Source organism: Ranitomeya imitator, chromosome 7 (genome assembly GCF_032444005.1).
Source record: "Ranitomeya imitator isolate aRanImi1 chromosome 7, aRanImi1.pri, whole genome shotgun sequence".
Classification (NCBI taxonomy): Eukaryota; Metazoa; Chordata; class Amphibia; order Anura; family Dendrobatidae; genus Ranitomeya; species Ranitomeya imitator.
In genome coordinates this window covers 138,895,967-138,920,141 of record NC_091288.1, presented here as the reverse complement: position 1 = coordinate 138,920,141, position 24,175 = coordinate 138,895,967, and the positions used below count along the sequence as shown (strand labels likewise).

Here is a 24,175-nt window from a genome sequence, read left to right as displayed (position 1 = left end):
TCCTCCCGAATCTTCCTCAACCCTAAGGGAATTAACGCTATTGGGGAAAGGCATAGGCTAGATCAGTGGTCCCCAACTCCAGGCCTCGAGGGCCGCCAACAGTGCAGGTTTTGAGGATTTCTTTAGTATTGCATTGATGGTAATGTGATCATCTGCACAGGTGATGATTCCAACCCCTTTGCAATACTAAGGAAATCCTCAAAACCTGCACTGTTGGCGGCCCTCGAGGCCTGGAGTTGGGGACCACTGGGCTAGATGAAAATCCCAGGGAATTAAGAATGTGTCTAGGGTCACTGGGCTCCCCCATGAGTCGATCGAACAGAAGGCGTGTGTCTTCCGGTTTAGACTGTTCGCGAACAAGTCTATCTCTGGGAGACCCCAAAGCTCTACTATGTGGTTGAATATATCTCCTGGTTTAATTCCCACTCCCCGTCTCAGACTTAAAAAATCTGCAGCCCGATTTTCTGTGCCTTTGATGTGAAGAGCGGATAATGACGCTAGATTGGTCTCTGCGAACAGCAGATGGATTTTGTTACATCCATCAATGCTCGAGACCTGGTGCCCCTTGGTGATTCAAATATGCCACCACCACCTTGTTGTCTGATAACACCCTTGCATGATGGGATTGAAGGAAGCGTAGAAAGTGGCTGATAGCATATTTCACCAACAGGAGTTCTTTCATGTTTGAAGAACCAATTTTCTGCTCTTCTGACCAAGGACCTTGAGCAATCTGTCTGTCTAGATGCGCCCCCAGCCCCAGGGGTTTGCGTCTGTGGTTAGTGTTATAGATATTGGCCACACTCACGGGACACCCCTGGCTAGGTTGTCTGGATTCATCCACCAAGATAGGGAACGTATTGTTTTTGATGAGGATTTTTAAGTGCTTTTCTATATCTCCCTTTAAACGTGACTCTGCCTCTATCTCCCACTGAAGGTCCCTGGTATGACTTTGGGCCCATCCGACCGCTGGAATACAGGCTGTCATTGATCCTAGTATGGACATTGCTTTGCGCAAGGTGATGACCGGGGATTCTGACAGTTGGACTACCAGCTGCGTCATGTTCGAAATCCCCTCCCCCCCCATCCCCGGGGAGACGGCATTCTTGCCTGTTTGAGTCTATCATAATTCCTAGGTACTGTTGTGCTTGGGTTGGAACGATCCTGGACTTTGCTAGGTTTAACAGCCATCCTAGGTTTGTCAAGGATGTCATCACTTTGTCCAGCTGTTGACTGCAATGGTGAGAGGATTCGCCAATCACCAGGAGGTCGTCCAGATATGGAACTATCAGAATATGTTGTACTCTTATGTGAGCCATGACCTCCGCCATTAGTTTCGTAAACACCCTCGGGGCTATGGCTAGGCCAAAGGGGAGGGCCCTGAATTGGTAATGTTTTAACTCCCCTTGCATCGTTGCTGCCACCCTGAGGAATCTCTTATGATCTAACTTGATGAGCACATGGTAATATGCATCTTTTAAAAGATGAGTCATGAAACAAGATGGATAAAGCATTCTCACACGTCTATATTGTCTCCATTTTGAATTGTTGAGACATTAGATATTTGTTTAGTTTTTTCAAATTTATAAATTGTCCTGTAAGTTCCATCCAGTTTTGTCTGAAGAAATAGAGGGGAGTGAAACCCCATGCCTTTCTCCCCGTCTGGGACTTCTTACAGGATGTTCTTTGCTAACAGGCCTTGAATTTCTTTTTGGAGGCCTAGTTGCTCAGCTTCTACTTTCTTTGAGGGGTTACGACAAAGTGATGGGATGGGATGGGATAGCATGGAATTTCAGCTTTAGACCTGTTCTTATTATATTTAAGATCCATGCGCTCCCCGATATTTTTTCCCAAGCTGGAAGTAGGCCAATCTCCCTCCCACCTGGGGCACACCTTCATTGGAGGTTTTTTGTTGTCGGGTTTGTTGAACATGAACCCTTTCCCTCTAAATCTTTTATCCTCCCATCCCTCCTTTTGACCTTTAGGGGGCTTTCTACGTATAAATCTCCTGCTCAGAAAGGACCATGTATAGGACTGGTTGGGAAACCCTGGGAAGGCTTTTTTTCTTATCCCCTGCTTTATCGAGAATATCATCTAGGGTTGGCCCAAATAAGAATTCCCCTTCGCAGGGAATGGAGCAGTTTGGCTTTAGTTTGTAGGTCCCCCGGCCAGCAATTGAGCCATAAGGCCCTTCTCGCCGCGTTTGAAATGGAGGCCGATCTTGCCCTAACCTAAAGGTACCGTCACACTAAGCGACGCTGCAGCGATACAGACAACTATGTCGATCGCTGCAGCATTGCTGTTTGGTCGCTGGAGAGCTATCACACAGACAGCTCTCCAGCGACCAACGATACCGGTCCCCAGGTAACCAGGGTAAACATCAAGTTACTAAGCGCGGCCCTGCGCTTAGTAACCCGATATTTATCCTGGTTACCAGTGAAGACATCGCTGGATCGGCGTCACACACGCCGATCCAGCGATGTCAGCGGGAGATCAGCGACAAAATAAAGTTCTGATCTTTCCCCAGCGACCAACGATCTCCCAGCAGGGGCCTGATCGTTGGTCGCTGTCACACATAACGATTTCGTTAACGATATCGTTGCTACGTCACAAAAAGCAACGATATCGTTAACAATATCGTTATGTGTGAGGGTACCTTAACCGAGTCTATAGAGGCGTCTGCTAGGAACGCAGCTGCTCCTTTCACTAAGACCGAGTCCAATATTGATTCACCTGGGGATTTATCTTTTAATTGTGACACTAGGTGGTCTAACCACACCATTAAGGCTCTAGCGCTGCATGTGGCAGCTACGGCTGGTTTTAGTCCATCCCCTGGATGGAAAGGTGAACTTTCATGAAGGTCAGTTACCCTCCTGCTGTAAGTGGGATACCGGTTCTGGCGTAGGAGTTGTTTCCACTTGAACCACTGATGGCCTTTCGGATCCACCGGAGCCTCTGGTGCGCTGGGATCCCAAACTGCGACGCTGGGAAGAGACATCACCTTGTTGCTGCGGGTGATGGTGCTGCGGCTGTTTCTTTGGAGGGGACTGCAGGGTCTGCTCTACTGATTGCTCCTGGTCACTCATAGTGAAACCGAGCACCGGATCTTCCATTTTCTGACTTTAAATATCTTTTTCATGCGGGCGGCGCGCCGTAGCACCGATTACCCAGTACTGCAGCGTGCCGCCCCAGAAACACCTCCCCGCGCCTGGAGATGCTTTGCGCGTGGCTCGTTTCCCTGGCTTCCGGCCACCAGGAGGGAGCGCAGAGAGCAGCCGCCAATGCCCCAATTAGCAGCGGCACTTCCCTGCAGGCAGCCACCACTACTATCCTCTTCTGGGCCACTGGTGGACCGGCGGTATAACACCAGGTGACCTCCGCCACCTACTACCAGCCGTAGAAATCTATAGGGAGACTGGATTCTGCTTCACTGCCTCTCCCTCTGCACATGCACAAGGCCCGCCGACCCTGGAACCGTGGCGCTTCGGGGAGAGAAGACCACCATGCCCGAGTCAGGGCTCCCCACTATTTAGATCGGTCAGATGGACCCCTGGCATCCCACAATGACTTGCAATCAGGTATGCTGTAGGTTCCCTGTCAGGGACAGGAAACCGAACTGATGTGGGAGAGGTGTACCACCTTTTTCACCTGTAGGTTTCCTGTCCCTGAGGATGGATCCCTCTTTCTCCGTGGTGCCGTCATGGGGGAAAGAAAATGCCTAGTGTGAACTGAGGTACTCTAGTTAGAGAATGCAGTATAATTCTAACAATATTTGCCTACCCACTTTGGCAGAGATAGCTAGGAGAGGCATAAAATCAGATTTAGCAATATTACTCTAGTTTTCTGTAGAAACATACCTTGATGAATCAGGCCATGTGTGTCTTGGCTGTTCTGTGTCCGAACTCTGGTTGGCAGCTTCTGCACACACCACTTCTCTAGACTCACTGACAGGTAGAGCTCTGTCAAATGGGATCGTGGAAAAGCAGCTGGAGACCTGCCTCAAACTGGTCAGCTGAATCACATAGTACTTGTCCAGGTTTTAGAAGCATGTGGTCTCTGAAATGTCACAACACGCAAAAGTGAAACACACACGGCTGCACTAATGCAGTCAGTTCTTGCAGCCCAAACTTGTGGCAGCATGAATTAGAGGACAAGCTCCCTTTATAAACGCCAAAATAAGCATATGATGTAACAAGTATAAAAAGTGTTTTACACCGCTCAGGATAATCATGAATATCAGTTTCTATCCAGCAAGAAGCAGTTTGCAGCTCCAGCAGGAGATGTAAGCAGTGTTGGGAGAGTGCCACCACTCTGTCGTACTGTTTAGTGCCTCCTTCTGCAGATCAACTTCTAGCCAGTTTTTGCTTCCCAGCTTAGTCAGTAGCCAGAAGTAGTCAATTGATTAGTGAGGGGTGCTATGTATTGAACTCCCCCCAATCTGATATTGATGATCTCTCTCGTAGGTAGGTCATCTGAATCTGAGAAATGTACAGTACAGATATAAATACAGTGGATTGTGAATGAGAATTTATTCAGAACTGTGAATTTGAAATCCAAAGCATGTAATCACCACAAAGTTCTAAGTGAAATGTGCAGCAATTTTCGCAGAGGTATTTACCATGGAATATCATGGGGAAAGTTACATACAGTATATCGTCTACATAAAGTTACAAACTTCTACAACTTAATAAAACCGATCTGTCAGACAATACAGAAGAACAGTGTGTTTCTGCATGCGAGTGCAGAGAATACAGTTCTTTCCCAGCCTCTCTTCATCAGCACACCATACTCATTATAGCCTTTGATAAATAATAATCTTTATTTTTATACAGTGCTAACATATTCCGCAGCGCTTTACAGGTTGCACACATCGCTGTCCCTGGGGCTCACAATCTAAATTCCCTATCAGTATGTCTTTGGATTGTGAGAGGAAACCGGAGTACACGGAGGAAACCCACGCAAACACGGAGAGAACATACAAACTCTTTGCAGATGTCCTTGGTGGGGTTTGAACCCAGGACTCCAGCGCTGCAAGGCACATTACTCGAGATTTCCCGAGCATGCTTGGATGATCTCCGAGTATAAAGGATGTGCTCGGAGATTTAGTTTCTGTCTCCGTAGCTGCATGATTTATGACTGTTAACCAGCCTGAATACATGTGGGGATTTCCTAACAAACAGGCAACCCCCCACATGTACTCAGGCTGTCTAGCAGCTGCAAATCATGCAGCTACAAAGACAGAAACTAAATCTCCGAACACATCCTAGTACTTGGAGATCACCCGAGCATGCTTGGGAAATACTCGCTCATCACTACCTTTGATTCATCAAGATTGGGTTTTGTACACCAGTCTATGAAGGGAAAGCTGGAGTAAGATTTGCCAGTTTCATTAAAGGGTCACTGTCACCTGAATTTGGAGGGAACAATCTTCAGCCATGGAGGCAGGGTTTTTGGGTGTTTGATTCACCCTTTCCTTACCCGCTGGCTGCAATATTGGATTGAAGTTTATTCTCTGTCCTCCATAGTACATGCCTGCGCAAGGCAAGATTGCTTTGTGCAGGCGTGTACTACAGAGGACAGAGAATGAACTTCAATCCAATATTGCAGTCAGCGGGTAAGGAAAGGGTGAATCAAACACCCAAAAACCCCGCCTCCATGGCTGAAGATTGTTCCCTCCAAATTCAGGTGACAGTGTCCCTTTAAGCGGTAAAGAATTGGGTACATCTTTCCATGGCTATGTGTCACCACCAGAAATACTACTACAGTCAGGGGCTGGCGCATGGGTCTCACTTTTTGTGGTGCAATTGTGTTTTGTCAAGCGCACTTACCAATGCTCCATGCAAGCACGGCCATTTTTCAAAAAAGTTGATGGAAGTTTTTCTAAAACTTCAAATTGCATTTAAAAAAATAGTAAAATTTCAAGCAGTTTTTTTTACACCATAAGACTTCTTAATGAAACAGGGTTTAAGTGTTCAATGTATTCCTGGATCAATCCTATTAACCAACAATGATCAATATTTTTTGTGTACCATTTATGCTAGAGAACCTTTACTCATTCTATGCAGCCCTTACATCAGAGGTGTCAAACTGCATTCCTCGAGGGCCGCAAACAGGTCATGTTTTCAGGATTTCCTTGTATTGCACAAGGTGCTGGAATCATTCTGTGTAGGTGATTAAATTATCACCTGTGCAATACTAGGAAATCCTGAAAACATGACCTGTTTGCGGCCCTCGAGGAATGCAGTTTGACACCCCTGCCTTACATAGCCCTGTGTAGTCTGACAAGCCTTAAAATGTTCCTATAATGGAAAGGTATCTCCCTATACATGAAACCGGGTCCACCCAGTGTGACTGGAGCACTTGCCCAACTTTGGCTCAGTTACGTTGGCTTTGGGACTGCTGCAGAAAGCCACGTACAGGGCTCCATGAATGCAAATATAAACAAATGTAAAACTTCTACAGTCAGTGTCATTGTGATAACTTTATTTTTGCTTCATTTCAGGAAACCTGTGTATTTTTACAGCATATCAGGCCGTTTTGACGTTGGAAATCTGGCATCCTACCTTCTGTGTAATGAATATTTTCAAGAGAAAATAAGTAAACTGAATTATCTTCAATAACCGTGACTATGAAAGCGGCGCCATTATACATACAGAAACATTCAGTTTAAGACGTGTCTAATTCTCACATTTAATGCACAGCAGCTAATGAAAATTTTCTTAAACTCCAACTTCATGGAAATCCCTCACAGGCTTTTCACTGACTGACAAGAGGCTGAAGTCTGCTGCATTTGTCTGATGCCTTTTCATTTTTATTTTCCATTTTTGCAATTCTGGATCCAAACTGCATGGCTCTTTTGGGTAAAACTGAAGAGTTTCCAAGTCCAAGTATCACAGCAGCTACTCGCAAAATTAACTTTTCACCTAGCCCCCTGGCAAGCAACAAGTTAGTTTTTTCCCAGAGTGGAAGAGAGTTTAAAAAAGAAACCACATCTTCATCCAGAAATGGAAACCTAAAATAAAATGTAAACACCATGAAACTCCAGCCATATTATAATACTTTACATCAAATGTTAATGTTAAACCAAATTGTCATAAAATTCATATGCAGATGATCTTTTACCAAATGTCTCATGTTGAACATGACAATGTAATAGTGGCAGCACAACAGAACACATTTTTTTCCATTTGCCTCTTTGTTACAAAGATATTAGTAAAGTAATTAGCACCTAATGAGTTAACCCCTTCCCGACCCATGACGCCACGTAGGCGTCATGAAAGTCGGTGCCATTCCGACCCATGACGCCTATGCGGCGTCATGGAAAGATCGCGTCCCTGCAGATCGGGTGAAAGGGTTAACTCCCATTTCACCCGATCTGCAGGGACAGGGGGAGTGGTAGTTTAGCCCAGGGGGGGTGGCTTCACCCCCTTGTGGCTACGATCGCTCTGATTGGCTGTTGAAAGTGAAACTGCCAATCAGAGCGATTTGTAATATTTCACCCATTATAACGGGTGAAATATTACAATCCAGCCATGGCCGATGCTGAAATATCATCGGCCATGGCTGGAAATACTAGTGTGCCCCCACCCCACCCCTCCGATCGCCCCCCCACCCCCTTGATCTGGCCGGTACACTGCTCCGGCTCCCCTCCGTCCTGTGCTCCGCTCCCCCCCGTGCTCGTGTCCGCTCCCCCCGTGCTCCAATCACCCCCCCGTGCTCCAATCACCCCCCCTGCACTCCGATCCACCCCCCCCCGTGCTCCGTTCCACCCCCCCGTGCTCCATTCCAGCCCCCCCGTGCTCCGTTCCACGCCCCCCGCGCTCCGTTCCACCCCTCCCGCGCTCCGATTCCCCCCCCCCCCCCGTGCTCCGATCCCCCCCCCCGTGGTCCCCCCCCACCCTATCATACTTACCGATCCAGCCGTGGTCCCGTCCGTCTTCTCCCGGGCGCCGCCATCTTCCAAAATGGCGGGCGCATGCGCAGTGCGCCCGCCGAATCTGCCGGCCGGCAGATTCGTTCCAAAGTGCATTTTGATCACTGAGATATAATCTATCTCAGTGATCAAAATAAAAAAAAATAATAAATGACCCCCCCCCCCTTTGTCACCCCCATAGGTAGGGACAATAAAAAAATAAAGAAATTTTTTTTTTCCACTAATGTTAGAATAGGGTTAGGGTTAGGGGTAGGGTTAGGGGTAGGGTTAGGGGTAGGGTTAGGGCTAGGGTTAGGGGTAGGGCTAGGGGTAGGGTTAGGGGTAGGGTTAGGGCTAGGGTTAGGGGTAGGGTTAGGAATGTGCACACGTATTCTGGTCCTCTGCGGATTTTTCCGCTGCGGATTTGATAAATCCGCAGTGCTAAACCGCTGCGGATTTATGGCGGATTTACCGCGTTTTTATGCGCATTTCACTGCGGTTTTACAATTACGATTTTCTATTGGAGCAGTTGTAAAACCGCTGCGGAATCCGCACAAAGAAGTGACATGCTGCGGAATGTAAACCGCTGCGTTTCCGTGCAGTTTTTCCGCAGCATGTGTACAGTGATTTTTGTTTCCCGTAGGTTTACATTGAACTGTAAACTCATGGGAAACTGCTGCGGATCCGCAGCGTTTTCCGCAGCGTGTGCACATACCTTTAGAATTAGGCTATGTGCACACGGTGCGGATTTGGCTGCGGATTCGCAGCAGTGTTCCATCAGGTTTACAGTACCATGTAAACATATGGAAACCAAATCCGCTGTGCCCATGGTGCAGAAAATACCGTGCGGAAACGCTGCGTTGTATTTTCCGCAGCATGTCAATTCTTTGTGCGGATTCCGCAGCGTTTTACACCTGTTCCTCAATAGGAATCCGCAGGTGAAATCCGCACAAAAAACACTGGAAATCCGCGGAAAATCCACAGGTAAAACACAGTGCCTTTTACCCGCGGATTTTTCAAAAATGGTGTGGAAATATCTCACACGAATCCGCAACGTGGGCACATAGCCTTAGGGTTAGGGTTGGAATTAGGGTTGTGGTTAGGGTTAGGGGTGTGTTGGGGTTAGTGTTGTGGTTAGGGGTGTGTTGGGGTTAGGGTTGTGATTAGGGTTATGGCTACAGTTGGGATTAGGGTTAGGGGTGTGTTGGGGTTAGTGTTGGAGTTAGAATTGAGGGGTTACCACTGTTTAGGCACATCAGGGGTCTCCAAACGCAACATGGCGCCACCATTGATTCCAGCCAATCTCGTATTCAAAAAGTCAAATGGTGCTCCCTCACTTCCGAGCCCTGACGTGTGCCCAAACAGTGGTTTACCCCCACATATGGGGTACCAGCATACTCAGGACAAACTGCGCAACAATTACTGGGGTCCAATTTCTCCTGTTACCCTTGTGAATCTAAAAAAATGCTTGCTAAAACATAATTTTTGAGGAAAGAAAAATGATTTTTTATTTTCACGGCTCTGCGTTGTAAACGTCTGTGAAGCACTTGGGGGTTCAAAGTGCTCACCACATATCTAGATAAGTTCCTTGGGGGGTCTAGTTTCTAAAATGGGGTCACTTGTGGGGGGTTTCTACTGTTTAGGCACACCAGGGGCTCTGCAAACGCAACGTGACACCCGCAGACCATTCCATCAAAGTCTGCATTTCAAAAGTCACTACTTACCTTCTGAGCCCCGACGTGTGCCCAAACAGTGGTTTACCCCCACATATGGGGTATCAGCGTACTCAGGAGAAACTGGACAACAACTTTTGGGGTCCAATTTCTCCTGTAACCCTTGGGAAAATAAAAAATTCTGGGCTAAATAATTATTTTTGAGGAAAGAAAACGTATTTATTATTTTCACGGCTCTGCATTATAAACTTCTATGAAGCACTTGGGGGTTCAAAGTGCTCACCACACATCTAGATAAGTTCCTTTGGGGGTCTAGTTTCCAAAATGGGGTCACTTGTGGGGGGTTTCTACTGTTAAGCCACATCAGGGGCTCTGCAAACGCAACGTGACGCCCACAGAGCATTCCATCAAAGTCTGCATTTCAAAACGTCACTACTTCACTTCCGAGCCCCGGCATGTGCCCAAACAGTGATTTACCCCCACATATGGGGTATCAGCGTACTCAGGAGAAACTGGACAACAACTTTTGGGGTCAAATTTCTCCTGTTACCCTTGGGAAAATAAAAAATTGCAGGCTAAAAGATCATTTTTGAGAAAATAATTTTTTTTTTTATTTTCATGGCTCTGCGTTATAAACTTCTGTGAAGCACTTGGGGGTTCAAAGTCCTCACCACACATCTAGATTAGTTCCTTTGGGGGTCTAGTTTCTAAAATGGTGTCATTTCTGGGGGATCTCCAATGTTTAGGCACACAGGGGCTCTCCAAACGTGACATGGTGTCCGCTAATGATTGGAGCTAATTTTCCATTTAAAAAGCCAAATGGCGTGCCATCCCTTCCGAGCCCTGCCGTGCGCCCAAACAGTGGTTTACCCCCACATATGGGGTATCAGCGTACTCAGGACAAACTGGACAACAATATTTGGGGTCCAATTTCTCCTATTATCCTTGGCAAAATAGGAAATTCCAGGCTAAAAAATCATTTTTGAGGAAAGAAAAATTATTTTTTATTTTCATGGCTCTGCGTTATAAACTTCTGTGAAGCACCTGGGGGTTTAAAGTGCTCACTAGGCATCTAAATTAGTTCCTTGGGGGGTCTAGTTTCCAAAATGGGGTCACTTGTGGGGGAGCGCCAATGTTTAGGCACACAGGAGCTATCCAAACGCGACATGGTGTCCGCTAACGATGGAAATAATTTTTCATTCAAAAAGTCAAATGGCGCTCCTTCCCTTCCGAGCCTTACCATGTGCCCAAACAGTGGTTTACCCCCACATGTGAGGTATCGGTGTACTCAGGAGAAATTGCCCAACACATTTTAGGATCCATTTTATCCTGTTGCCCATGTGAAAATGAAAAAATTGAGGCTAAAAGAATTTTTTTGTGAAAAAAAATTACTTTTTCATTTTTACAGATCAATTTGTGAAGCACCTGAGGGTTTAAAGTGCTCACTAGGCATCTAAATTAGTTCCTTGGGGGGTCTAGTTTCCAAAATGGGGTCACTTGTGGGGGAGCGCCAATGTTTAGGCACACAGGAGCTATCCAAACGCGACATGGTGTCCGCTAACGATGGAAATAATTTTTCATTCAAAAAGTCAAATGGCGCTCCTTCCCTTCCGAGCCTTACCATGTGCCCAAACAGTGGTTTACCCCCACATGTGAGGTATCGGTGTACTCAGGAGAAATTGCCCAACACATTTTAGGATCCATTTTATCCTGTTGCCCATGTGAAAATGAAAAAATTGAGGCTAAAAGAATTTTTTTGTGAAAAAAAAGTACTTTTTCATTTTTACGGATCAATTTGTGAAGCACCTGGGGGTTCAAAGTGCTCACTATGCATCTAGATAAGTTCCTTGGGGCGTCTAGTTTCCAAAATGGGGTCACTTGTGGGGGAGCTCCAATTTTTAGGCACACGGGGGCTCTCCAAACGTGACATGGTGTCCGCTAAAGAGTGGAGCCAATTTTTGATTCAAAAAGTCAAATGGCGCTCCTTCCCTTCCAAGCCCTGCCGTGCGCCAAAACAGTGGTTTACCCCCACATATGAGGTATCAGCGTACTCAGGACAAATTGGACAACAACTTTCGTGGTTCAGTTTCTCCTTTTACCATTGGGAAAATAAAAAAATTGTTGCTAAAAGATAATTTTTGTGACTAAAAAGTTAAATGTTCATTTTTTCCTTCCATGTTGCTTCTGCTGCTGTGAAGCACCTGAAGAGTTAATAAACTTCTTGAATGTGGTTTTGAGTACCTTGAGGGGTGCAGTTTTTAGAATGGTGTCACTTTTGGGTATTTTCAGCCATATAGACCCCTCAAACTGACTTCAAATGTGAGGTGGTCCCTAAAAAAAATGGTTTTGTAAATTTCGTTGTAAAAATGACAAATCGCTGGTCGAATTTCAACCCTTATAACTTCCTAACAAAAAAAAATTTTGTTTCCAAAATTGTGCTGATGTAAAGTAAACATGTGGGAAATGTTATTTATTAACTATTTTGTGTCACATATCTCTCTGGTTTAACAGAATAAAAATTCAAAATGTGAAAATTGCGAAATTTTCAAAATTTTCGCCAAATTTCCGTGTTTATCACAAATAAATGCAGAATTTATTGACCTAAATTTACCACTAACATGAAGCCCAATATGTCACGAAAAAACAATCTCAGAACCGCTAGGATCCGTTGAAGCGTTCCTGAGTTATTACCTCATAAAGGGACACTGGTCAGAATTGCAAAAAACGGCAAGGTCTTTAAGGTCAAAATAGGCTGGGTCTTGAAGGGGTTAAAGGGGAATTCCCAGCTCCAATATCCTATTCCAATATGTAGTAGGTTTTAACAATAATATTAGCAAATACCTTCAATTAGAAATGTAGTATAGTGCTCCTGATTCAACATGTCGCTTAGCCCATGTGCAGGGCATTGCAGTAGCTTAGGTAATCCATTGTCACAACAGTTAGTTGTTGGTTGGCAATCATGGATACCTAAGCTACTGCAATGCCCTGGATATGGAGTAAAGGTACCGTCACACAAAACGATATCGTTAACGAAATCGTTATGCGTGACAGCGACCAACGATCAGGCCCCTGCTGGGAGATCGTTGGTCGCTGGGGAAAGTCCAGGACTATTTTGTCGCTGGATCACCCGCTGACATCGCTGAATCGGCGTGTGTGACGCCGATTCAGCGATGTCTTCACTGGTAACCAGGGTAAACATCGGGTTACTAAGTGCAGGGCCGCGCTTAGTAACCCGATGTTTACCCTGGTTACCATTGTAAATGTAAAAAAAAAAAAAAAAAAAAAAAAAACTACATACCTACATTCCGGTGTCTGATCTCGTCCCTCGCCTCGCCTGTGAGCGCCAGCCGGCCGTAAAGCAGAGCACAGCGGTGACGTCACCGCTGTGCTTTACGGCCGGCGCTCAGTCAGTGCGGGAAGCTGAAGGCGAGGGACTTGACCAGACACCGGAATGTAAGTATGTAGTGTTTGTTTTTTACATTTACAATGGTAACCAGGGTAAACATCGGGTTACTAAGCGCGGCCCTGCGCTTAGTATCCCGATGTTTACCCTGGTTACCCGGGGACTTCGGCATCGTTGGTCGCTGGAGAGCTGTGTGACAGCTCTCCAGCGACCAAACAGCGACGCTGCAGCAATCGGCATCGTTGTCTAGATCGCTGCAGCGTCGCTAAATGTGACGGTACCTTAAGACTTAAATTTAAAAAAATGAAGAAAGGTGACCCCTATTACAGAGTGAACTTTCAGAAGAATCCCTCATCACTCAGAAGCAAACAATGGTACTGGATTTGGAGGAGTGATTATACCAGCCGATTGAGCCTCCAGAGGAGATCTTTCACCTTGCTAGAGCTTCTGCTCTGCTTAGTGGACCAGCTGCTCCTTCCTTCTGAGCATCCACGACGTCCCAAAGTAGTCTGGGGACTTCCATACTGCCATACCTTCTGCTGCTGATCCTGTAGTTCCTGGGAGTCCTGGACCTCCGTACTGCCTGGAGAAAGCCTTGTGGCACAGCCTGGAGGTATAGGGATACAGCTCTCCTGGCGGTCTAACCTCTTTTTAGAGCAGGACCAGCTTGCAGCGCATCCCTCTCGGAATCATCCCACTCCATCTTTGGGAAATCACTTCCGGTCACCTGGCCCCGATGCCCGAGTGTGTTCCCGTGCATACCCAGTTGGGGACGCGTGAAAGCCTGTAGGTCACTGAACGTGGGGCCACAGCTTGCACTCACCCGCTCTCCCATGAAAGCCCCCTGGACCCATAGTGGCACTTCAGGAACCCTGCACCTGACTGCACTGATCAGGCCTGGAAAAACTCCTAAAATCCATCTACTTTCTACAGGTACGCCCACAGAAAGGTTACCCCGTCAACGACAGGAAACCAACTGATGCGAGGGAGAGGTACAGCCCTTTTATTCTATAGGTTTCCTGTCCTTGAAGGGAGGACACCCTCTTGCCGTGGTGTGGTCATGGGTGAGAGAAAAAAAAATATGTTTTATTCCACTCTGCAACAACTATTGCATATTGTAATCAAGTTCATGGTGAAACATTTGGTAAAAGGTTCTCTTGAAGTGACACAATCCATGGCACATTTTATGATAAAATAAACAATTCTATGGTAATACAGTAAGCACTGCAAACAAAATGACCGGCAAAGCAGCGAGCTGCCTCGATCGTCACCATGAATGTTGATAAAATTCTACCTCTTGGCATAAAATTTTAATTCCTTTATTCAATTGTGGTTAGAAGACAGTTATGCGTTGCAGTCATAAGCAAAGTCTACGTGTTTATTTTTTGTTTGTTTTTCACTCTTCATTATGAACTATGATTAACCCCTTCATAATCGGAGCATTTTTTGATTTTTAATTTTTCTGTCAATATGGCAGTGTGAGGGCTTGATTTTTGCGGGACGAGTTGTACTTTTGAACATCACTGGTTTTAGCATGTCATGTACTTGAAAACTGGGGAAAAAATTCCAAGTGAGGTGAAATTGTAAAAAAAGTGCAATCCCACACATGTTTTTTGTTTGGCTTTTTTGCTAGGTTCACTAAATGCTAAAACTGACCTGACATTATGATTCTCCAGATCATGACAAGTTCATAGACACCAAACATGTCTAGGTTCTTTTTTATCTAAGTGGTGAAAAAAATCCCAAAGTTTCGTGAAAAAAAAAGCGCCATTTTCCGATACCCGTAGCGTCTCCATTTTTCTTGATCTCGCGGCGACCAAAAAAAGTAATTCTGGCGTTTCGTTTTTTTTTTCCTCACTATGCCATTTAGCGATAAGGTTAATTTTTTTATTGAAAGATCGAGCAATTCTAAATGCGGAGGTACGAAATGTGTATGTTTGATTTTTTGTTTTGTTGATTTATTTTGAATGAGGTGAAAAGGGGGTGATTTAAATTTTTTTTTTTATATATATTTTTAAAACTATTTTTCTTCAAGTTTTGGCATGCTTCAATAGCCTCAAGTAGAAGATGCGACAACTTGATCTGCTCTGCTGCATAGAGGCGATGCTCAGATCACCTCTATGTAGCAGAATTACTGCATTGCTATGAGCGCTGACCACAGGGTGGCACTTATAGCAATCCGGCATCAACAACCTGTTCAAAACAGCTGACATGTCGTGGCTTTGATGCGGGCTCACCGCCGGAGCCCACGTCAAAGCTAAGGATACTGCCATTGGTTGCACTATTCCGTCCAATGGCCAGTAAGGGGTTAAGAATGGACAACAAAAATGCGTAAGCTCAGCTTATGACTGCAGCACTCAACTCTCACTCTTTAACCATGACCGAATAAAATGAATTAATTTTTTTTGGTGGTGGTGGAAGGGGGGGGGGGGTGATGGGTTGCAGGAGGTGCAGGAATTTTATTAACTTTTTGTATGTACTAACACTGCACCATAGTCTTGATGCTTCCATGCAATTGATAGTGCGATCATTACTGCAGACCTTCTAATACACAAGCTGTCAGACTGATTAGACGTATCCCTCGTTGATGATCCAATATTAACCATGCCTTACATTTTACTGTCTTGTATAAAAGCTAGGAGTAGAAACTTATTTCTGCATTTTAGGAAATAGCACAAAATCCACAGTAATATCCTGACAAATGCACATTCCACGACAGAAATGTTGGTCTCGTAGCCCTGGGGGAGGAGGAAATCATCTAACTTGAAGGAGCTGAAGCAGTTTTACCTTGAGGAACAGGCAAGAAACCCAGTGGCAAGATATGGAAAGCTCATAAAAACTTATCCAAAGCGACTTGCAGCTGTAATTGCTCTACAAGGTACTGACTTCAGGGGGTGAATAGTTCTGCACACTGAAGTTTTCAGTTATTTTGTTCTATTTATATTCTCCACAATAAAAAGAAAACCATGGGTGCAAGAGTGGACTTATTGGAGTTTATCTGGGCTCCCTGGGACGATTTATGGGCTCAAAATAAGTTTGGATTGTTTGTTTCCTCTCGACTCTTGTGCGTTCCCCTCCTTGACTTCATAGCGTGTGCGTCTTGTCTTTTTATGGGTGGCTTAATATTAGGATTTCTGATATGAATACGTTCCCCAATAGCTTTATTTTTAATGTACCTTACCCTTGCTGATTTTCTTAGTTGTTTGTTCAATGTGATTCTTTAATTGTTTTGATTAAGATTATACAAAATGTAATAAAAAAATAAATAAAAACCAAATGTTCACAGTTGTAAGCATGTTCTTTACATGAACTGAGGCCAACCCTCAAAAAAACAAGAAATTCCAGGTTGTGATTTAGAAAAACTCAAAAAATGCGACAAGGGATGAATACTTTTAAAGCCACTGTAATTGTTAATGACTGCATGATTGTGTGGTTATCTTTCCTGGATTTGACAGGAGGTTTTTATTATGTGCGATTCATTATATGGTTGCAAATATATTTTTTACAACACATTAAAAGTTCTGTTTTAACCCCTTGATAACTAATCCAAATTTTTCAAATCTGACAAGCCCGTTCATGTGGCAATACTTCTGGAATGTTTCAAGATATCCCATGATTTTAAGATGGTTATTTCATGATATTGGTAAATTAAAGGTTGAAATGTTTTGTGTTAATTTATAAAAATATCAGAAATCTGACAAAATATTTTCCTAAAATGGCTGCCTGTATCCTCCCCTTTTTGGTGAAGGCAGACACAGACAATGGTTGTCATGCAGTACGGCTAGGAGGAACTGAGTATGCTCGAACTGTGAGTGAAGAACTACTGGAGGGTGTAACCAGCAGGAATGGGATGTATGGGAAGTCAGGGGTGGTGGGTTTTTTTTAGTATTTTTGCAAAGATCATCTTAGGTATAAGCAGGCACAAAGCACTAATGTGATCTTGGGAATACCACCTCACATGTACCTCTACACAATACTGTAGCTGTCTAAGGCTCCTGTATGTCCCAAGGAGAAGAGGAGCAGCCACTCCATTTATTTATGAAGAATTTGTGATTAATCAGCATTATGCAGAGATCCAAACGGATACCTTGCTTCCTTGCCATGGTCACCAATAACTCTGTCATCTCGTCCGAGATTTCTGGAAGAGATACGTCCCAATTCTAGATTTAATTCTTCAAGGAGGCCTCTGTGTCCGTCTCTGTTGAACCTTACTCTGTGACGAGAATATCCAGCAAGTTGTTCATCTGCTCCAATACCTGTGAGCACAACCTATTAGAGAGGGGTAACGAGGAAATATAGGATCAGTTATTTGCTCTTGATAAGCAAGTGAATAGGAGTGATACTTAGATTAGATAAGCTTTTTTTACAGCATATTCATTCAATCCCACTAACCCCTTCTCACCCTATAATATGTCAGCCTCAAGAGTATATCTGAAGTCATAGCCAATCACGCAGCTGACAAGTTTCTAATATATATGGGGGCACTACTCTTACAGGGTAGTGCCAAGTTCTACAATGCCTATATAGTTGGAAGTGTGATGGTGGACAAGGGACCCGACCGCAATCGAGGGCCAAGTATACTCAACCTGTGGGCCACAGTTTGCCAGATGTGATATATACAGTGTGAGCCCCACATAGCGTGCCACATACAGTGTGAGGCCTGTGAACAAAAAACAAAACACACTCCTACGGCTAGGGTGCTGGAATAATAGGAAAGAGGGATGACCAAATGAAAAATTGGTCAAGAAAATCCACAGATGTAACAATATAGACGCCATTCTCCACAGAATAATGATAGATGTAACACCTATTGATAAATTAAAGTGAACCGATCATGTCCAGAAAGGCCATTTGCCTGCAGATACAATGTTAACTGCCAAGTAAATAGCGTAAAAATCACATTAGGCTGCTTTTCTGGGAGCAGGGCTACAGGGATGAAATGTACTGCATTTTACAAACTGTAAGATGCACTTTTTTCCTCAAAAAATTTGGAGGAAAATGGGGGCTGCGTCTTATACTCCGGATGTACCAGCTGTTGCTTATGCCTAGCAGGATGGGGACATGCCTACCAAGATGAGGGATGGAGGCATGCCTACCATGATAGGGAAGGGGCCCATTGCATACCAGGCTAGGGATGAAGGGGCCCATTGCATACCAGGCTAGGGATGAAGGGGCCCATTGCATACCAGGCTAGGGATGAAGGGGCCCATTGCATATGGGCAGCACGGTGGCGCAGTGATTAGCACAGCAGCCTTGCAGCGCTGGAGTCCTGGGTTCAAGCCCCACTAAGGACAACATCTGCAAAGAGTTTGTATGTTCTCTCAGTGTTTACGTGGGTTTCCTCAGGGTACTCCGGTTTCCTCCCACATTCCAAAGACATACTGACAAGGAATTTAGATTGTGAGCCCCAATGGGGACAGCAATGATAATGTGTGTAAAGCGCTGCGGAATATGTTAGCGCTATATAAAAGTAAAGATTATTATTATACCAGGCTAGGGATGAAGGGGCCCATTGCATACCAGGATAGGGATGAAGGGGCCCATTGCATACCAGGATAGAAATGAAGGGGCCCATTGCATACCAGGATAGGAATGAAGGGGCCCATTGCATACCAGGATAGGGATGAAGGGGCCCATTGCATACCAGGCTAGGGATGAAGGGGCCCATTGCATACCAGGATAGGAATGAAGGGGCCCATTGCATACCAGGCTAGGGATGAAGGGGCCCATTGCATACCAGGATAGGAATGAAGGGGCCCATTGCATACCAGGATAGGAATGAAGGGGCCCATTGCATACCAGGCTAGGGATGAAGGGGCCCATTGCATACCAGGATAGGAATGAAGGGGCCCATTGCATACCAGGATAGGGATGAAGGGGCCCATTGCATACCAGGATAGGGGACATATAAATAGAAGAATGGGGGATATTAGTACATAATTGAACATATTTTTTGCTTCAATTTTTTTCCTATTTTCCTGTTCTAAAACATAGATGCCTCTTATGGTCCAAAAATACGGCATATCTTCCCTGTAGCCAGTCACTTTCAGTCATATGGAATGGTGCAAAGAGCACAGTGTCATCCGTGCTGTCAGGACAAAGAAAAACAGACATGTCTTCTTGTGTTTTGCGAGGAGACATAGTCCATGAAATTACCTGGACATGTGAATAGCACCATAGATTATAATGAGCACATGAGGTACCTGTGGAAAAAAAACAAACAAAGATACCTCACGTATTGGAAATATGGAGTGACTGTTCAAACTAAGTACTGGCGCTTGGTGCACAAAGGTGTGGCCAATCCTTTATATACACCCTCCCACCTATCTCTACCCCCTCTTCTTTGATTGATAGCTCTGGCTTCATAGGGCCAGAGAAAGCAGGAAATAGATGGAAACCAAGCAGGTGGGAAGGTGAATTTGAATGATTGGCCCCACCACTGAGCGCATGTACCTTGTCAGCACAGGTCTGTTCAAAGGGGAGTCCCTTTAAGTGAAGATAAGGCCAGCTATACTCATAACTGTATTCAAAAGGTATAGAAGTTAGTCCTTTATTCTCACTTATTCACTTACCTTCGTTTTGCTGGTATATGGCTTCATTTCACCACTGCTTTTCAGCATGCCAGTTCCTCTGGACGCAAACCAAACAGCACAGCCAATGCTGTCATCTAGAACAGTGTTCAAAGGTTGGACTAACTGCGAGATACGCTGTTGTCTCATTTGCTCAAGTTCTTCTGGTGCGACATTAATTTCAACAAAATTCCATATTCTTCTAGGACTTAATGCTTTAAGTTCTTCTAAACCCAGCCTGCCAGTTATTCGATCAGGAACATCAAATGGATCAAAGTATTTAAGGGAATCGGCATCTCCTTGGTGTGAAATTGAGGAGCCTTGTTTCTTTTGTGAACGACATTTTTTTATATGGTAATTCTGAGGCTTCATCATAAACGCAACATTGAGTAGGTCAATAGGTTCCTCTGGTGGAACATGTCTATCTGCAAGAGCAGCCAGCATCATTGAATCAATTCCGCCAGAAAAAAGGATTGCAACATTTGCCAGATTTTCAGGTACCAAAGTCAAGAGCCTGTTTTCACGCGGTAAACATAAAACACGTTTCCTCACAGCTGCACTTAAAACTTCGATAAAAGACTCCGCATTTTTCTTATGCACTTCTGAGATCAGCATTTTAAGGTGATTCAGGGTTACTCCGTTAGAAAGAGTTTGGCAGTTTGAGTCTGTCAAGGACTCGGGAATAGCTGTATTCAGTGGAGTCACTGGACTCATCAGCCCGCCATTTTCAGGTATAATTTTGGACACAGCGATTTCAAAGTCATTAGAAACAAAGGTTTGCCGTTTTTCCAGTTGTTCCTCTTTTGTATTAGACATCCATGAATATAGAGTAACTTTTATTGACTTTATTTCAGCACAGGAGCTTAGGTTACACTTAAAAATACCAGATGCTGGAACCTCATGCCACTGTACATCATCTGACTTACAAGGTAATTCAGTTACAGAGGTCAGACACAATGCTTCCTCGGGGTTCTCTCCAAACCGCCACAAAAGACTGCGGCGACCAAAAAAATCTCTCCCAAACCACAGGTTATGCTTTTTCTTCTGATAGTAAATGAAAGCCCAAGGACCATGCAATTTAGAAATCAATTCCAATATTTCATGCTCATTGTCACAGGACGCAATATGCTCAAATATTATTTGGGCGTCATTAGCAGTGCCAGGGATGTCAACTCCACCAAAGACTTCTCCATTCCAAAGAAATACATTGCCATCTCTATCATGCAAGGGCTGAGGAGTCAGTTCTCCTCGCAAATGAAGAACATGACCGGAAAAAAAACAGCTGTACTTGTGGCAAGTGTCTGTCGCCAACAGGCGAGAGCTGCTGTCAGGGCCCCGGCGTCGTAAATTCAGGACATTTTCACTGTACGGCCTAATTACATCAGCAGTCAAACGGACACAACAGCATATTCCACACATCTTCACCCGCTGAAAAGATTATTTAGTGGCTTGTAAACATTCAGACATTTCTTGGTAACAAGGAGTCATAGCGTCCAATTTCTCTGTCAAATAAAAATAGATGTTTAGTTCATTTTGATCACTACTTCTCTACAACTACAGGGGGTTCATTAAAGGGGGTTCTGCAGTATTGGAGAAAAGTCATGACGGTGTGCAATGCACACAGTCACGATTCCTCCAGTGGGAGTGGCAGTCACATGACTGCATGTATGATTTGCATAGTTGTGATCATGTGCCGATTAGTCTCACCCAGCTTCTCTCAATAGAAATTAATTAATGGAAGCGCAGGAGTCTTAGGTAGCCATAACTATGCAAATTTCAGGCAAGCATGATACCGCCCACTCGCACAGGAAACAGAGGACGCATGACTGTGCATCGCACACACTGTCACAATCTGGCAGTCTGTAGTCACAAAGGTACTGCAGACTGTTCTTTCACAACCAGACAACCCCTTAAAACCCTTCCCTCTATAAGAATCTTTTTCTCTCCTCTTTTCACCTGCACCTTCCAGGTGTGATGTAATAGGTAAGATTTAAATGTCGCCATCCAATGTAATTACTTCTGCTGCTCTGAAATAGTTCAGATATTTGCTGTACACTTTCCTCATTGATACAAACAATGATTAATTGACTTGTTTAGGAGTGTTTGATGCATAGTCTGTATCATGGAGAGATCACTGTATGGGAGGGGAAGAAGGAGAATTATCTATTCCCTCCATCATTTTTTAAGCCCTTCATGACCAGAGCTTTTTTCAGTTTTGTGTTTTCGTTTTTCACTCCCCTTCTCATTTTTTTGTCAATATGGCCATGTGAGGGCTTGTTTTTTGCAGGACGAGTTGTATTTTTGAACAACTTCATTGGTTTTACCATTTCATGTAACAGAAAACGGGTAAAAAATTCCAAGTGCGGAGAAATTGCAAAAAAGTGCAATCCCACACTTGTTTTTCGTTTGGCTTTTTTGCTAGGTTCACTAAATACAAAAATTGACCTGCAATTATGACCCTCCAGGTCATTACGAATTCATAGACACCAAACATGTCTAGGTTCTTTTTTATCTACATGGTAAAAAATTGTCCAAAGTTTGCTAAAAAAGAAAAAAAAATTGTGCCATTTTCCGATACCCATAGCGTCTTCATTTTTCGTGATCTCGGGTCGGTTGAGGGCTTACTTTTTAAGCGCCGAGCTGACGTTTTTAATTATACCATTTTATGCAGATACTATCTCTTGATCGCCCGTTATTGCATTTTAATGCAATGTCACGGCAACAAAAAAAAAAAACAATTCTGGAGTTTTGATTTTTTGTCTCGCCACACTTGTTTAGCAAAAAGGTGCTATCTTTTTTTTTTTTTTTATTGATAGATCGGGCGATTCTGAACGCGGTGATACCAAATATGTGTATGGTTGATTTTATTTTTATTGTTTTATTTTGAATGGGACAAAAGAAGGGGTGATTTGAACTTATGTTTTTTTGGTTTTTCATATTTTTAAAAAATTTTCTTTTTTTTTTTTCTTTTACAGACTTTTGCCATGCTTCAATAGCCTTCATAGGAGGCTAGAAGCTGCCACAACTTAATCGGCTCTGCTACACAGAGGCGATGCTCAGATTGCCTCTACGTAGCAGAGTTGCAGACTTGCTAAGAGCGACAACCACAGGGTGGCGTTCACAGCAATCCGGCATCAACAACCATAGAGGTCTCAAGGAGACCTCTGGTTGTCATAGCGATGCAACGATGATCCCCGATCATGTGACGGGGGTCAGCGGTGCGCGTATTTCCAGACGAATGGCTGGAAGCACTTGTTAAATGTCGCTGTCAGAGTTTCACAGCAAAATTTAACTAGTTGATAGCGGGGGTGGATAGTGATTCCACCCGCCGTTATTGCAGGCACATGTCAGTTGTTCAAAACAGCTGACATGTCCCAGCTTTGAGGTGGACTCACTGCCGGAGCCTACATCAAACCGGGAGATACTGACATCGGACGTACTATCCCATCCGATATCAGTAAGGGGTTAAAGTGATGCACAAGTGTTTTTTGCTTGCATGTTTACAATAGTGGTCTTACTTCTAACTACAATCTTGTCTGTGAAGATAAGAAGATCTGAATAACAGAAGTTTCAGTGTGTACTTAAGTATGAATATAATATGAAAAAATATATATACATAATTACACAAAGAAAATTATATAAAATATATTTATGCTATAAATTATATATGAAATATTATAAAGTGATATATCAATGGCAACAAATGCAAATTTACTCACTTTTGCACTCACTAAGTGTTTTAGATCGATCCGCAAGAAAGTAAATATTGCTGTTCAACTGCTGTCTGTAAACCCGCTGAAAGCAAAAACAGTACAAATTGGTAACCTCCCATGTAGAGAAATAAGAAATTAATGCACTATTCCAAGCATGCCAAAGGCAGTATTTAAATAACTAGAAAGTTATTTAAAAGAACTCTAGTAGGGAAAAAAAAACAACAACAATTAGAACAACCTACTCTCCAACAATGCATAAAAGATGCACTTCAAGAGGTTATCCACTACTCAGACCACGTCTTCTCAATTTCCCCATCTATAATATAAGGCTGGGAGCGTCACTCTGTCCGAAGCCTTTATAGACTGCGCAAGAGCCGGCCCAGTCTGGACCCCACAGAGTGACGCTCCCAGGAGATCGCGATATGCGTAAGCACTGAACGCACACCGCGATCTCCAACGGAGAAGCAGGGACGTGCCAGGAGGGTGAGTAAAGCTATATTCACCTGTCCCGTTCCAGTGCTGCGTGCAGCTCCGTCTTCCGGGTCATCTGCCTGTGACGTTCACAGTTCAGAGGGCGCGATGTCGCGCTTAATGCGCGCCGCCCTCTGACTGAACAGTCACAGCCAGAGGACCCGGAACACGGAGCGACACGCAGCACTGGAACGGGACAGGTGAATATAGCAAGTGTCGGGGGCCTGAGCTAGCGGCGACTCCGGCACCTGACCCCCACAGCGCGCCGGTGTCCCCGCCTGCTCAGGCCTCCCAGCACTTGGCGCCCAGCGACGATAGGTGAGTATGTTTATATATATATATATATATATATATATATATATATACATACATGTGCTGCTGTGTTTCTTTATATCTATATGATACAGCTTGCATGTGTTCACATTGGGAGTGCTGGT

The 24,175-nt window shown here is 44.3% G+C and overlaps 2 protein-coding genes across 5 annotated transcripts in view; one reads left to right on the top strand and one right to left on the bottom strand.

The window, feature by feature from the left end:
* The window catches only part of LOC138644922 (glucose-1-phosphate adenylyltransferase-like), a 150,787-nt gene extending 144,170 nt beyond the window's left edge, over positions 1 to 6,617 (top strand). For both annotated transcript variants that reach the window (XM_069733852.1, XM_069733850.1), the window contains one exon: positions 6,500 to 6,617. In XM_069733852.1, the coding sequence (XP_069589953.1) occupies positions 6,500 to 6,617 (118 nt within the window). The remainder of the gene's footprint in view (positions 1 to 6,499) is intronic.
* Positions 4,512 to 24,175, bottom strand: part of ASNSD1 (asparagine synthetase domain containing 1) — a 44,899-nt gene continuing 25,235 nt past the window's right edge. For 2 of the 3 annotated variants that reach the window (XM_069733848.1, XM_069733846.1), the window contains 4 exons: positions 23,274 to 23,349; positions 19,558 to 21,056; positions 17,073 to 17,254; positions 4,512 to 7,009 (listed from right to left, as the gene is read on the bottom strand). In XM_069733848.1, the coding sequence (XP_069589949.1) occupies positions 6,754 to 7,009; positions 17,073 to 17,254; positions 19,558 to 20,973 (1,854 nt within the window). In that variant the 5' untranslated portion in view covers positions 20,974 to 21,056; positions 23,274 to 23,349 and the 3' untranslated portion in view covers positions 4,512 to 6,753. The remainder of the gene's footprint in view (positions 7,010 to 17,072; positions 17,255 to 19,557; positions 21,057 to 23,273; positions 23,350 to 24,175) is intronic. The other variant, XM_069733847.1, reaches the window with a different exon arrangement.